Consider the following 15,967-nt stretch of genomic DNA (forward strand, 5'->3'; position numbering starts at 1 on the left):
AAAATGGAAAAAAATAAGGTAAAATATTTTGTTGATAGAGATAATAAAGCTTTCATAACAATCCTGTATAAAATTTAGTGGAAGGCAAGTGCACACGCAAACAGCAAGAATCTGTTCTCACTATTCCTGGGGATCAGTGAGGTGGAAGGGAGCCAAGTGGTGCAGTGGTTAAGTGCTCAGCTGCCAACCAAAAGGAAAGCCGTTTAAACCCACCAGCCTCTCAGTGGAGAAAGATGTGGCAATCTGCTTCTGTAAAGATTACAGCCTAGGAAACCCTATAGGGCGGTTCTACTCCATCACATAGGGTCACTATGCATGAGCATTGATTCGACAGTAACGAGGTTCAGGTTCTTTTTAGCGAGACAGAAAATCCCAAATGGCAGATGACCATCCAAGAATTTACTATTAGGCTATGGGATAGAGAAGGAGAGAACTGGGGCTGGTGGAGAGGTAGAGACAAGATTTCTTTTCCTGGAGAAGGGCCCCAGTTTGAGGTTATAAATTTCTTTAGGAAAACCCTCCAAATGAATAATTCATCCAGGAAGACACGCTGTGGTTATATGCTGCGAATGAATTTGGGCTGCTTACTCAACCAACCATCAAACACACACACATACACACACAAGGAGTCATTTTCTCAAAAGAATGTGAGACCCATGAAGGCAAGGATTTTCTTTTTGCCTGCTGTATTCATGATGCCTAGATGAGGGTGAGGTACAATAAATATTATTATCAAATAATAGCAACCCTATAGGAGTAAAACTGCCCCATAGGATTTCCAAGGAGCGGCTGGTGGATTCAAACTGCTGACGTTTTTGTTAGCATCTGTAGCTCTTAACCACTGTGCCACCAGGGTGCCATTATTAAGTAATATTATTAAATACAGCCTTGTTCTGAGACAGACTTAAATATGTAAATACATCCTGTGAACATATGCTAGTAAAAATGAGGGCCATACTTCTGTTTTGTATTAGCTGATGTTTTAAAATCAGGTTTTGCTCTAAAGAGAATTTTGTAAGAGACAGTTTAAAATACCAATAACGTAGAGAGACAGCACGGCCTAAGGAACAGGCCCGGGGCTGGTGAGACCTCGATCATCTCCTTTGATGAAAACATAAAGGCATCAACTGAATGTTTGACAGTAAGTCTCCTCACCTCTCTAGGCCTCATCTACAATGTAAGAGATACCCACTAGCTAGAAAGCATCACAAAGTTAAGCATTTTGTTTTGGGCTTTCTCTCACAAACACTCTGTTACTTGTGTGAAGATGGAGCCATTACTATATTCCTGTAATCTTATTTTAAATTTTTGGGTATGAAGTACCTCTTTAAAAAACAAATTTTAATCTTAATCTTTGCTGCTTTCTTCTCAAAACATTACATTAAAAATAAATTTTATTAAACTACAGGAGACAACTATAATATAATGCCTAACTCCTAAGGCTCTGAGTTAGATTTCTGGGTTCCACCACTTACATTGGGCAGATAACTGGATCTTTCAGTGCCTTAGTTTCTGTTTAAGAATAATAATGATATCTGCCTCACAGGGTAGGTGGGAGGATGAAATAATTCCTGCATTTAGCACAAGGCTGGCCATTGCCAATGCTTAGTAAATGTTTTTATCTTTAAACCATTTCTATTTCTCCATTTGCTCTCTTCATCTTCAATATATGTATATTTGTGTGTGTATACACATATGTACGAGGCCCTGGATGGTGCAAACAGGTTAACGTGCTTGGTTGCTATCCAAAAGGTTGGAGTTTGAATTGACCCAGAGGCACCTTGGAAGAAAGACCTGGCAATCTACTTCTGAAAAGCCAGCCACTGAAAATCCTATGGAGCACAGTTCTACTCTGATACATATGGGGGTCACTGTAAGTCAGAGTTGACTTGACAGCTACTGGTTTATGATACTACATATTTTAGAATCATATGTATTATAATCAATATACCAAACACAGGGTTTTATACTTGGAAGGAGTTTATAGATCAGGTTCAAATCTCTTGTTTCACATATGGGTCTATATATGTATTTATATTCTTTCTGTTAGGCTCAGAGGGGTGCAGTGATCTGGTTAGTGACAGGAATGACATTCAAACTTTGGATTCCTGGTTTGGGGCTGCATTCCTTCTACTTTTCTTCCATTTGATGTTGTTTTATTTAAAATTTTTCATTAGAACACTTTCCTCTCAACATCACGAAAAGTTCCATAGACTTTGTGGTTCTTAGAAAATTATGACATCACAATAACGGGGCTTCTTTTCCTAATTGCTGATTCCTCCATAAATTAGGAAGTTTATCCATTTATGAGAGTCTATTTGACTTTAACGAAAACCCAGTCACCCTCAAAGTGGTCAGCCAGAAGAATTCACTTCATGAAATAGACAAATCCTTAACATCATACCTTTAAAAATACCAGATACTGATTTCTTATAATCTTATCTCAGAGGCCAGAGCAAGAGCCCAAGCTCTACTTTATGCCCCATCGCTGACTCACGGTAAGATCTTGGGCGAGTCACTTGACCTTCTTGTATTTCAGTGTGTCAAACTAGCCATAAAACCGAGTAAAGCATGACCTCATTACAGACCTAATAGACTTGAAAACTAACACGTGCTTTGATACATTAAAGAATCACCAAAAGTGAACTCTAGCTGGTAAAACACGAAGAATCAGAATAATGACTTTGATTATAACAAGTAAAATTATTGCCCTTTTAGAAGCGAACAGTTTTTAGCAGGTAAAGTCATAAAATAAATTCACTGTATTTTATTTGGGAAATAAGATTAAGTGACAGTGGAAAAATATTACTTCAGAGAATGCCTGAATCAAAATAATTATGAAGATTTGAAGCTGTTATTATTGTTGTTAGGTGCTGTTGAGTCAGTTCCGTCTCATAGTGACCCTATGTACAACAGAATGAGACAGTGGCGGGTCCATTAACAAGCCAGAGAATCCTTATTAAACACATTTCATTTCTAGGCCATTATTTCCCTCTACTCATACAATGCATATCATGTTTTAAAAATGTGTTTAACTACTATATGAAAAGCCTGACAGGAAGAATATAAATTCCCCCAGGGATGAAGCAGTTTTAAGGATGTGTTTGACCACTTAGACTTGTAGCTCACTGGATTATTAAATACTCTTTAAACTGACTTTTTATTAGTCCCTTCCATCCCCTTATTTCCATCTCTCCCATTAATAGGTTCACTTAGTTCCCATTCAGGTTTTTCCCCAGGAGCACAGGATTATTATTATTTTTTAGGTAGATTTATAAAGCAAATAACGTCCTTCTCATTTGCAAAGGGAAGGCAGCCCCATTCTCTAGCTTGCTTCTGCAGCTTTTTAAAAACATTGAACAGCAGGTTTACCCTTTCTGTGGGATTCCAGAAAGAACATCAGAAAGAAGAACAGCTCCACAGATGCTGACATGTTGTCTGAGGTTGTCCTTAGAAGTCCGGTAGCATTTGCGATGTGCCTCAACATTTTCCATTCTTTTAAAGCATCCTTCTGCAGACTTTGTCCAAGCCAGAAACAAACCTAACTAAGCAAAGCCCTTTCTAGCAGAGCATGTCAATCAAACACTTTGCCACATTCTCGGAAAGAGTAAGCAAATGATAACTTGCAACTGTTGCCCGGGCCCTGTAAACAAAAGATCAAATTTTGTGTTCTGTCTTGGCAAGAAACGAAACTGCAGCATTTTGTCACAATTTTTTTTTTTTTTAAACAAGCTCTGGGCTTCAAATTAATGACTGAAATTGTCTTTTTTCCCCCTACTTTACAGAAAAATTGAAAACATCAGTAAATTTAAAGATACGGTTTACAAAAGTAATATAATCAAGATCGTAGGTTAAATACGGTCTGTCTTCACAGTAGAGGCAAATAGCTGTGAGGTCCAGCTGTAATCTAGGGGATTTTTTTTTTTTTTAACCTTTTGTTTCTAAGGATTTATCAATATTCTGATCTCTCTCAAGACCAGGAAAATGAAAAAAAAAATTTTTTTAAAGCATAAGTTTTAAGGTCCGTACAAGATGCATAGGTACATTAATTTCAGTAAGTGCTGAGCCAGAATAAATAGTATTTTCCATAGGAAAAAAGAGAAAAACAGTAGGAGAGAAATATAATTCAGGCATACTAAAAATCATTCAGTAGAAACGTAAAGACAGTGAAATAAAACTGGCTAAGCATACGTGAGCATGACATGGACTTAGCAATTGAGTATATATTATTTGCACAGATACTGCTTCAAATTTCGTGAAGAAAAACGTCCGACCCATTTCTTCCACGAGGAAACCTGTGGCCCAGCCTTGCGTCCTCCAGCCCCTGGCAGCTGGAAGTGCGTGGTCAGCTCCTCTGCCTCCACCTCCCCGCGGCCCCGGATCAGGGTCGGCCCTCAGGGGACTCCAAGGCGAGCAGGACCCGGCTGGCCGGCTCCAGCGGTCGGAGATGTTGGGGTGTATGTGCGGTTACACAGGGTGGGGGTGGGGCTGGGGCTGGGGCGCACGGCCTCCCCACGCAGGGCCACGCCCAGGCCGGGGCTGTGCAGGCATTCGCTCCCCGCGGCGAGGACCCCGCGGCGCACCTGCCCGGCCACCGCTCGCCCCGCGCCGACTTCCCCCCGACCCCCTCCCCGGCCTCGGCCTGCAGCAGCGGGCGCGCAGGAGACGGCGGGACAGCGGGCGCGCCGGGGGCGGGGCCAGGCGGGCGAGGCCCGGCCGCCGCAGCGCGGCGCTGAGCTGGGAGGCTGCGACCGCGGCGGAGGGATACGGCGCGCCGTATATATACCGCGGGGCGCAGGCTTGCGCTTCGGCAGTGCTGCTAGGAGTCTCGCGGACGCGGCGCTGTTACTCGCAGTCGGCAGCGGCGCAGGCGGCGGCGGCACAGCGCGCACCGCACCCGGCGCCTTAGCAGCAGCAGCAGCAGCGGCCGCCGCAGAAGCAGCAGAGGCACCCCCGCCGACACAGCCCCTGCGCTGGTGCAGCCACCCTCGCTCCTTGTGCGCTTCCTCTCTTCGCTAGCACCATGGTAGGTCGCGAGTGGCAGGCACCGGCGCAGCAACTGCCCATGCTTTTCCTTTCCTAGGTTTTTTTATTTTATAATTTGTGAGGGTTTTTCCCTGTTTTCCGGGTGTTACGTAGCAGCTGCGGATGAGAAGAATGCATTTCAGAATTGCATCTTGGTTTCCTGGGTCGGGGATCCTCATTTAAATTGCGGTCTCGTTCCCCTCGGAGCTGGTCTCGGCCGTGGGCTGGCGGCGCCAGCGCTCCGGCCCCAGCTGCACCAGGGCCTTCCGCATCCACTCCCCCCAGCCCCGCACCCACTGCCTACAGCGTGCCGCACCCGGCTTCCCGCAGCGCCGAGCCCCGGCGGGGCCCCAAGGGCGGGGAGTCCGGGCGGGGCCGGGCACAGGCCCCTCACCCGCGGCCCGAGGAGGCGGGGCGGCGGACCGCGGAGAATGAATGGGTTGGGGCGAGCCGGTGGCGCACATTGCCGGGGCAGGAGCAGGGGGTGGGGTGCTGTCGGCGTCCCCCCCCCCCCGGCTGCCTCCGCGGGCGCCTTCCTCGCGCTGCGCTCCCCTCCTCCCGGGGGGCGCGGCGCGGGCGTGGGCTGGGAAGGAAGGAGCCGGGAAGGGTGGGGTGGGGGCAGGAAGGCGAAGGGTGGGGGGCGGAGAGGGCGGAAGCGCGGGCCGGCCGCTCTGCTCCCGGGCGGGGCCCTGCGGCGTTGCCAGCCTCCGGTCTCCCCGTTTCGCAGCCCCCCACTCGATGCAGCAGTGCGGGCGCGCGAGCCGCGGAGCCCAGGAGGCCCTCCCGCGGGAGGCGCCCCGCTCGCGCTAATTGGGGCGGAGGGGGCGGGGGAGGAGGGAGCTGGCTCTCGGCGCGGTTTCCATTAGAGACGCGAAGTTTCTGCTCCGGGAGGAGGCGGCGCGCCGGGCTTGCAGCCGGGGGAGCAGCCCCGGGTGGGAGGTGGGGGCGCCCTTGGCCCCCCGCCCGCCTCTTGCCCCGGATGCAAGCGGGAGTGGGGGCTACCACGCCCCCTGCCCTCGGGGCACGCACCCTTGCCCTGCCCGGTGCCTGGCCTTCCTCCCGGATCCGCGCCACTTCCCAGTCCGCAGGGAGATGCCCTCCACGGTTTCCGCCTTCTCTGCAGCTTTTAGATGGCCACATGCGGCCGTGCGCCTCCCTGGGTGTTTTCCACAGCCCCCTTCCTGCCTCGCCGGCCCGGTTTTTGGCCTGCGGGGTGGGGTGATGGCTCCTAGCCGGGTTAGGGAGCACCTTTGTCCTCTAAGTCAGGACGATTTGGGGGGTTGGGGTTAGTCGTCGAGGAAGGCGGATGCTGAGTTGGGACTGTTCTACCCAGTAAGGTGACAGTTTCTCTTGCGAGGTGTGGCATCGCTTCCTGTTGTACAAGACAGACGTCTCCCTGGCGTTACATAAATCATCGTGGTTCCTCCATATGATGTAAAGAAAACCAGCTTGCGGTGATTGGGATAGAAAGGAAGGGATAGAAAGTTTTTTCCCTGACATTAATATGTTGGGGTAACAATTCCTATTGTGAAAATTTCCGTTTTCACATGTCACCGGGCCCCACGGCCGCTCCAGCTTTGTATTAGGGCTTTGTAACCGACTTCATTAGGCGTTCTGCCTTAAAAACCGAAATACTTGTTAACTCTCCTTGAGATCTGAATTCCTCTGGCTGAAGGCACAGGTTCACTGTTGCAGAGACCACATAACAAGTGAGAATTCACCTTCGTGGCCATTACCAGCTTGGGCAGAGTGTTATGAGCAGTACTTGTGCTGTTCTTAAGGTGAGGACGGTCAGTAGTCTCCAACAGGTAGTTCCTTCCTCCCTTCCAGAAAAGAGAGGGGCATGGTCTCAGTAATTGTTGAATAGCTTTGTGTGTGCTTAGTTTTTGCATTTTCGGAGCAGCTCGGTTTTAAGATTTCTAGTTTGGCTTCTGAATCACAGGGTAGTTTGACCAAGGACATTAGCCATTGTAAACGGTAGGCTTTTAACAAATAACTGCGTAATTTAAATGATTGGAAAGCATTTATTACATGGAAATGAAGTTGGTGGAGTAACCCACTGCTATATACTTATTTTTTCCACTTAATTGTATCTCATAAAATGGATCTAAAAGCTTGTTAATCCACCTCAGTGCCATTACATAATGTCAGTTTGGAGATCTGGAGCGCCGGCAGCAATGCGCAAGGTGTGCTAAAAGCCTGACCCTGGATGAGATCCCGGTGGCCAATCCTGGTGGCTGACTGCGGTGGTGGCGGGGAAGGCTGGGTCTCTTCTTGGATGCAAGCAGGGACTGCGGCGGCGTTGCTGGTGCAGTAGGTGGCGCTCTTTCTCAGAGTCTGCCTCTGCAGCCAGTGCCACCGGGCCTTTTGCCACTAGAGGTGCCATTTTTCAAATGTTGGACTGACCCCTCCTAGTTGGACTGGGGCAAAGCTCTGAGCTGTAGGCCCAGAAAAGAAAACCTGAAGCAGCAGTTGCTGCCGCCTCCTTTCTTTTTGTAATAGCATAAAGGGCTCTCTTTATTCTAATTGTTTTTACTAAATGACATAGCTGAAGTTCTCAAAGGTTTTTTTTTTTTTTTTTTTTTTTTGATTTTTGAAAGCGTACAACGTTAAAAGTATAATGTTGATCTCGACCATACTGTCAGGGACTGAATTACAGTCTTTCCTTTCTCCGTGTAGGCCGATCAGCTGACCGAAGAACAGATTGCTGGTGAGTAGATGACTCCCAGGAGTGCCCCGAAGGCCGGAACTAGGCGCTGACTTAGTTTTGGTGACGCCTCTTCCCCTCCCCCCACAAGAGCCTGAGTAGATGTTTAAGAATTTAGTCAAATGAAAACAATAAGAAATAATTCAGGTGAGGTGTTACTCTTCCCTGCCAAACTTCAGCGATAATAACGTGAAAGGAAGTGGAACTAAGACTGTCCACTCAGTACGGCGCTGCAATTGCACCGTGCCTGCTTACTCAAAAATTTGCTTTAAAATTCTTTTGCTGCAGGTTTTTTAGTAACCCCCCATGAAAACTTGTCCTTCCTATCCTAAAATTAAGGGACATGGGTGTTAGGACCATTGCCATAAGCTGGGAAGGGAGCTACGTTAATTTAGATTTTAGCTTTTAGTGTTCTCTGGAATGCTTGTTTTGAGAGAGTTTCTCTTTATGAAACCAGAAGTGCCTCTAAAGTATTCTACCACTGTGTCGAGAGAACACACAGGTTACCTGGGAAGGCACATTGTGAGTAACCTTTTCATGTTGCTAGGAAACAGTGAGTTCTTATGGCTGCAGAAATGTAACAGGAAAGAACCTTTAGGGAACACGTGGACCTGTCTTCACATGTGATTGGACTTAAGACTAATTTAATCATATTTGAGCTTAGCCTTTAAAAATGGGAGACTGTAGTGTGTTTTTATAGAGTTGGTCATCAAGAACAGTGTTTGATTTGTGGGCTGTTTATTGAAGGCCAGTCCGACAGGACTCCTGAGGTCTTTATTTCAGTAACTGTAAAGACCAAGCAGTTTCTGATAACTTGCCCAACTTGGATGGCTTGCTTTGGCAGTCCCCAGGGAAATGTATATTGTGGCCGTTTGGAATAAAGACTTTTGTTCTAAAGGGTAAACTTTTGTTTTCAGAATTCAAGGAAGCTTTCTCCCTATTCGATAAAGATGGTGACGGCACCATCACAACAAAGGAACTCGGAACTGTCATGAGGTCACTGGGTCAGAACCCCACAGAAGCTGAATTACAGGATATGATCAATGAAGTGGACGCTGATGGTAAGGCTTTAGAACTGTGAATGTGAGCAAGTATTGTGTAATTCAAGTTCATACGTGTTACAAGATTGTCTTTCGGGTCCCCAGAGCAAAGCAAATGTGCAAAGATCCTTTCTGTGGTTGCCTTACGGCCACTGACAATTAAAACAGAAGCTTATGGGCCTGCCCTTGGCTCAGCTCACTGTCCAGAACATTTCCTGGATTAGATCACTGTATTGTTCTTTAGTACTTGCCGTGACTTACAGCTCAGTCTTTATCAACTGGCCCATGAGTCTGCGCTGAGGCCTGTGGGGGAAGGAAAAATAAGTAGCCACAGATCAGTTTTTCAGAAAGCTTATTGTCTATTAGGAGGAGGACCCCACGTGAAGTGGGTGAAGAGCGCTCTTAGAAGTTAACACGCAGCTGAGTGCAGTGTGAGCTGCAGACGTGCCATTGAGCAGTTTTGAGGCTCACGCAAAGTTTGGAGGTGGCGTGTGTGATGACCGTAGAGAGCAGACGTACAGAACTAAAGCAGAAGGGGAAGCTGCAGGAGGTGTGCAGAGCTGGAGTGAGCACGTGGTAGCGCCCGTGGCATTGGTCACCTATTCAGCAGCCCTTTTGCTCACTTCCTTCAATAAACACTTTTTGAGTACCCCCCCACGTCTACCTGTAAATCATGTATACGCCACCATAATATATAACATTATAAAACATGATTTTTGAAAGAAAAGCTAAAAAACTTAAGCATTTTAGATCTAGACTGTACTTTCTAGATAACTGACTTGATAGTAGCCATTTAAGGATATACTGTAAGGAGGTTTAGTAGAAATACATATATTTGGTCACATACATTGAGAAGCCCAAGGGTTTCAATTAAGCTTTTTGGCAAAGGTTTCAGCCCATTTGAGCTACTTGTGAAGATTTTCATTCTTTAATTCTTAAATTATTTTAGAAAAAGAGACTGTCGTTCTCTCTATTTTGACTGTCAAGGGAATGTGGGATGGCCCCTCCTGTTTTCTGTAAACCCCGGGTAACTGGCATAGACTAAGAGAGGTGTGTGAGGCCCTCAGGTTGTGTGGAACCAAGTGGGAGTTGTACCAGGCTGCAGAATCCAGTGTTTGTAATGAATAGATAAAACAGGAACTAAGGACATCGCTGAAGATGTCACTTCAGTTAATTTATTTTGTCTTGCATGAGTAATAGTAATGCTTTAACATTTGGGAGGCCGGAAGGACTTGAGGGGACCTTTAAGTTGTTTTGATTTTAAGGCACTGGTGAGATGAGTAACTTAACCTAAGGCTTTGTTTTTCCCAATTCTGTTGTCAAGTAATTCAGGTTACCCTGTTGATCTAGGGGCTCATCTTTATGATTTTTCTCTAACTCTTGGTTGTAGAGAAGGAGTTGTTTGGAATACTGGCTATAGAAGGTTGTTCTGACACAGTTTTGTGTTAGTGGCCCGAACTGTGAAACCACATGGCTTTAATGGGGCATAAAGAAACTTGAGTTAGGGGAGAAAACAATTTAGTGACTTACTGTGCCGTGGCTGAGAAATGTTCTTCTAAGACTTCACAGCCCGTGGCATAACAAAGTCAGTTTTACTCTCTCATAATCCTTTCCTCTCCAGAAACATTTTTTATAAACTTGCCACCCAAATGTAGGCCTTCTAGACCATTAGCCTCGTTAGCCACTGCGGAGTAAGACCCGAGGGAGCGCGCTAGCTTAGGGGAGGGCACCTGCCAGTGCTTCCGTCCACCTGGAAAGGTCCAGCCTGCGGTGCTGCGCGCACCGTTGCCCTTGGACTGCACCGCCTGCAGTGGTCACGAGTCTAGGGGCGCCGTTTCTTTTGCATCATAAAATGCTTCCCTGGGTACTGATTTTTACGTAGAATCCCATGAAATTTCCCGTGAGATAGTGAACATTTTAAACCTACAAAAACGGCAGTTTTACATGGTTCAACCTCATAAAATAATTTGCCACTTTCTTCAAGAAGTGCTTAGTATCTTACACAGCGGTTCTAAAATTCTTACTGAGAGTAGCATTCCTGGAGTGCTTATTTTACATGAGCTTTTTGTTTTTTAATTCGAGGTAATGGCACCATTGACTTCCCGGAATTTTTGACTATGATGGCTAGAAAAATGAAAGACACAGACAGCGAGGAAGAAATCCGCGAGGCATTCCGAGTCTTTGACAAGGTAATCTTGCATCTGTGTTGCAGACAGTACACAAGCACAGCTTTTTGGCCATTAGTTCTAAAAGCTGTAATAGTCTGTTAGAGGCAGAACACCTGCCCTGACCGCCTGAGCCTCTGAAGTCTCACTTTCCAATATCCTTACCTATTGTCAGTAACTTTATCGATAGGGAAATTTTGAACCAAGTCTCTTGATGGTCACTGTGTCTGTTGGCTTTCCAATACCCCCACGTATTCTGTGTTAGCTGCCTGTGTGCATGTAGTAGGTGGAGGTGGGGAACTGGAGATCCGAGAATTGTGGGCAGGAGCAGAGTCGGCAGTTGCTTGAGCAGGCTTAATTAAGTAAGAGAAAAGAGTTACTTGGCGCGCTGAACCACCTTCCGTAACCGAAGAATTGCTGATTGTTCACAGGATGGCAATGGCTACATCAGCGCGGCAGAGCTACGTCACGTCATGACAAACTTAGGAGAAAAACTAACAGATGAAGAAGTAGATGAAATGATCAGAGAAGCAGACATTGATGGCGACGGGCAAGTCAACTATGAAGGTAAAACACTACATTCTTGAGCTGAGTATTTAGGAGACTTGCCTTTAGGCTCTAGAAACAATCTAATTGCATCACTAGATGTTCACTGACTTCATTGTATGCAGAGCAGAGCTGTTCATTCAAACTGCTTTTGAAGATAACCAAACGTTACGATTGTTTGTCTTTTCAGAATTCGTACAGATGATGACTGCAAAATGAAGACCTGCTTTCAGCTCCTTTTTCCCCCCCTCTAGAAGAATCAAATTGAATCTTTTACTTATACCTCTTGCAAAAAAAAAAAAAAAAAAGTTCATTTATTCATTCTGTTTCTGTATAGCAAAACCGAATGTCAGAAGTACCTTCTGTCCACACACATACACACACACACACACACAATCTGCATGTATTGGTTGGTGGTCGTGTCCCCTAAAGATCAAGCTACACCTCAGTTTGACAATATAAATACTTGTTCTATTCCTTAAAGGTGAGGAAGCACTTAGTGGACTCCTTAAAGTTCCATCTGCTGGTGATGAACACACCGTTTGGGCTGGCCAGTTTTTCATGCATGCAGCTTGACGATTGAGCACAGTCAGGCATTTGTATTAAAAACGAAAAATGCAAAAACAAACTCAAAACCTGTCCAGATGGGTTCTAGTTCACTTTGTTAGTATAAACCGTGGCTGGTTTACTGAGAACACACATTTGTGATTCGTTTACCTCGGGGTGATGTGCAGAGAAATGGGTGAGGGATGACCTGGTGAGACATAGCCCTACTGGTAGGACGGTCCTCTTGTACTCCCGTGTGCTCCGACCCATGGCAGTGGTGACACACGCTGGCAGCATGCCTGCCTCTGTATGCTGGTTTACCGTCTGCGTTGTGCTAGAGTGACCCAGGTGTCAGTCTGTCACCATCCACACAAATTTTTACAAAAGAAACCTTGACCGAGGGAGCATCTTTGGACTCTCTGTTTTAAAAACCTCCTGAACCGTGGCTTGGAGCCAGCAGAGTGGGCTGGGCTGTGGACTCCAGCACAACCATCAACATTGCTGTTCAAGAAATGACAATTTACGTCCATTCCAAGTTGTAAATGGTAGTTTTTTTTTTTTTTTTTTTTCCAATAAAAGACCATTAACTTAAAGTCGTGTTAAATGCTTTGTAAAGCTGAGATCTAAACGGGGACAGGGGAGTTGGAGGGGAGGCCAATGTGTAGTTAAATGCCCATAGCCCAGCATTGGGCTCCCCTCCCTCCAAAGGAACCAACCAAGGGGCCCAAGACCTAGCCTAAAACCAAGCAGATACCGATGGCTTCATCCCATTTACAGACATGTAGTTCTAGTTGCATTTTCACTGGGCTTGGGGGAGGCAAATGATAGTAACTTTTAATGACCTCTTCAGGCAACAGCGCTCTTATGATGGAAAGAAAAAACACACTTCTCTTAAGCATGTATTTTTAGGGGTTCTTGGTTGTGCTGCTGATTACCTGTTTCATGTAACTACTGGAGACCATCTGTGCAAGAGACGTGATTTAGTGCGTCTGTAACTCAGTCCTCGCTGTGTGTGGTAGAAGCAGTAGTCACTTCTAAGCCAGTCTCTTCATGCCTAAAAGATACTACCAGTCACCTTTTGATCCATGACTTTTATGATTATACTTAAACTTTTTTTCTTGTAAGTTGACTTTGCTTTTTTCCCTTAAGTAAAACTAATGCTAGCCCTCAGCTTGAGAGAATTGCAGCCCAGAGTGAATTTTGTGTCTAATTATAAACCTGTAATCCAAACTAAGGGATGCCGGTACTGGTCCTTGTGGTGGGATTGGCCTATTGAAAAAGCCCGTTTAAAGATGTCAAAAAATTTTTTTTGAAACGAAGGCCGCGTGTGCGTTTTTTCTGAGTGTTAACTGGTTGTATCTTATTAGCAAGGAGATTGGAGTCTGTGTGGGTGGTTTTAATTTGCCAGAGAACAGTGGCAGGCTGCTTAGGAGCAGGAAGCTCTTGGCAGCCAGCTGGGTGCATCCGGAACTGATCTGTCGCGCCCCCTGGCTTCTCCCTCTCCTACTCCCTGTCTTTCTGGTATTTTGCAGCTTGTTAGGTTTTTTGCCAGAGGGGTGGGTAAGAGCAGTGGAGAGGGGACACTGCCCATCTGCTTCTGCGACTGGTGCTTGGACTGGGGAGAGGTTGGTGCTTGGACTGGGGAGAGGTTGATGCTAGGAACTAAGGGCAGACCTTCATACTTCCCTGACTGAAGGAACACCTAAGACTACGTTGGTGTTTCTCTTCTTTTGGTGAGATAGAAGGAGTGGGGCTCCAGGAATGTCTGCAGGAGACCTTTGAATGAGTTCATGACCTGGATGTTTCTCAGGGGGCCTGTGCTCAATGAGCTCTCAGTAATTTTAAAGGGGGGGAGGGATTGATTGATTTAAAAAATTTAATCTTTCACCAAGTCTCTTTTTAGAAGCTGGGTGGACTCCATTTTATGGTTCAACAGCCTATCCTAAGGACTACCTTTGAAACCAGATTCTTGGGTGGCCTGGATCCTCCAGAAACCTTTCCCCAGGGAACTCTTGAGTGCCCGTTTGGTGCATAGGTGAGGCAGAGCCTTGGTACTTTCCCCTGGCATTTGGGGGGACAACTAGCCCTGGGGTTGGGTGTTGGCAGTCTGCATCAGTTTGTGAGAAGAAATAGCAGGATGTTGGGCAGTACTCAATGTTGGTTGGCACCTTCCTCGTCACCCTCCTGTAAACTCTTGCCCCTACTTCTAACTGTTCTATAAATATATACATACATTTATATACACGAAGTGACTAGTTCAACTGGCATCCCGCTTTAGCCTGAGACTTCCCATAAAAAAAAAACCCTCTGAGTACTTGGCAAACGCTTTCATAGTTTTGTTCTCCGTCTGTTTGGGGTAGGTGTTGAGCAAGGCAAATGTATCTTGACATTTCAGATGGGCTTCCGACGCCCTGTTGTCAAGGAAGGTTTTTTCTGATTTTTTTTTTGGACAAATGAATTTTTGCACACTTTTAATTGGCGTCTTTCGGCAACTTAAACCCATTGGAAATTTGCTCTTGTACATATTTTTATATTCTCTTTATAAATGCATGTCTGATTGTACTTGTACCAATATTGTAACGAACAGCTGTCCATTCGGCCTCGTGCTGCGGTGTCAACGACAGAGGAATAGTGTATTCTCAGCCTCTTGGCATACCGGGAACATTATCTTAACCACCGAATGTAAATTTGGTCGCAACTGCTCTTCATTCATTCGATTACTTCAAATATTTGAATTGCTTATTGTATATCCTCACTGGAAACCCTGGTGGTGCAGTGGTTAAGTGCTACGGCTGCTAACCAAGGGGCCGGTGGTTGAAATCCACCAGGCGCTCCTTGGAAACTATGGGGCAGTTCTACTCTGTCCTATAGGGTCGCTATGAGTCGGAATCGACTCGACGGCACTGGGTTTGGTTTGGTTCTTTGGATAGCCTCACTACATTTACCCTTCAGGCAGTGACTAGATTCCACTGCTGTGTCTTATTAATCTCTCCCTTCACCTGGTAGTTGCGATTTTTATCCCTTGAAGTTGTAGGAGACAGAGATTCTTCGCTGTCTGTCTGTACCCCTTGGAGGAAGAAGGTAGCAGCACAGGTGGAGTGTGTGTTCTTTCTCCAAATCGCTTATACTGTTCATTAAACACCTCTGTAGCAGAGATGGTGGCAGTTCTTTTGCTACGGAGGTTGCCCTTCACCATGGCTATTTGACGACGAGATGTACTTGAATGTTTCTGTAAATTTTGAGATGAACTGTTTTTGGAGATTTAACCACCTCTCTGATGGGGGACCAACTCTATGGAAATTGTAAATAAGTTTTATTTATAAACCTGGCACTGTATTCAATAAACATTTCTGCAGCCTTTCATCTCTAACTGCGAACCGTGTAGGTTTTTAGTTTGCATAGCTCTCGATCCCTTTTACTCTCTGAACAAGATGGACCTGTCCGCGGATGTAATTCCACCTGGACTGTGGTGTAGAGGCGAGAGTGAGAGGCCAGAAGTACCAGAGACACGTCCACTACAGCCTTAGTTGTAAGTAGCTAGGAGTGTTAATAAACGGAAAAAAAAAAACCAAACCTGTTGCCCTCAAGTGGATTCCCCCTCACAGCGAGTGTTAATAGCTGACATGTTAACCCAATGTCTTGACCTATGAATGTGTCCATGCTTGCTTTATGCAGAAAGTTTACACCATAAAAGGATTCATTTCCCATTGACCTCAGTGTTACTGCAAGTCTTTTGAGGAATTGTGTGAACAAATATACTTTTTTTAAATAAGAAAGGCATTTCAAATTACATAAGAGCATCCCTTTGCAACGGCAAGAGCCAGTCAGCTGAGGAACCGGGTGAGAGGCAACATCCATTCAGAGCCTTGGAGCTGAAACCTTCCCATGAATCAGCACTGCCCCAGACCTAGTTCCTAGATGAGGACTTCTGGCAGGAA

General features: G+C 45.9%; 1 protein-coding gene across 1 annotated transcript; it reads left to right on the plus strand.

Annotated features, from left to right (window-relative positions):
• The first annotated feature begins 4,803 nt into the window (after positions 1-4,803).
• On the plus strand, positions 4,804-12,598 carry CALM1 (calmodulin 1). Its single transcript, XM_049898942.1, has 6 exons — positions 4,804-5,026; positions 7,705-7,735; positions 8,650-8,793; positions 10,855-10,961; positions 11,369-11,504; positions 11,674-12,598. Exons 1-6 carry the CDS (start codon positions 5,024-5,026, stop codon positions 11,700-11,702), a joined length of 450 nt encoding a protein of 149 aa, XP_049754899.1. The 5' UTR covers positions 4,804-5,023; the 3' UTR covers positions 11,703-12,598.
• Positions 12,599-15,967: the final 3,369 nt, after the last annotated feature.

Source organism: Elephas maximus, chromosome 10 (genome assembly GCF_024166365.1).
Source record: "Elephas maximus indicus isolate mEleMax1 chromosome 10, mEleMax1 primary haplotype, whole genome shotgun sequence".
In the NCBI taxonomy this organism is placed as follows: Eukaryota; Metazoa; Chordata; class Mammalia; order Proboscidea; family Elephantidae; genus Elephas; species Elephas maximus.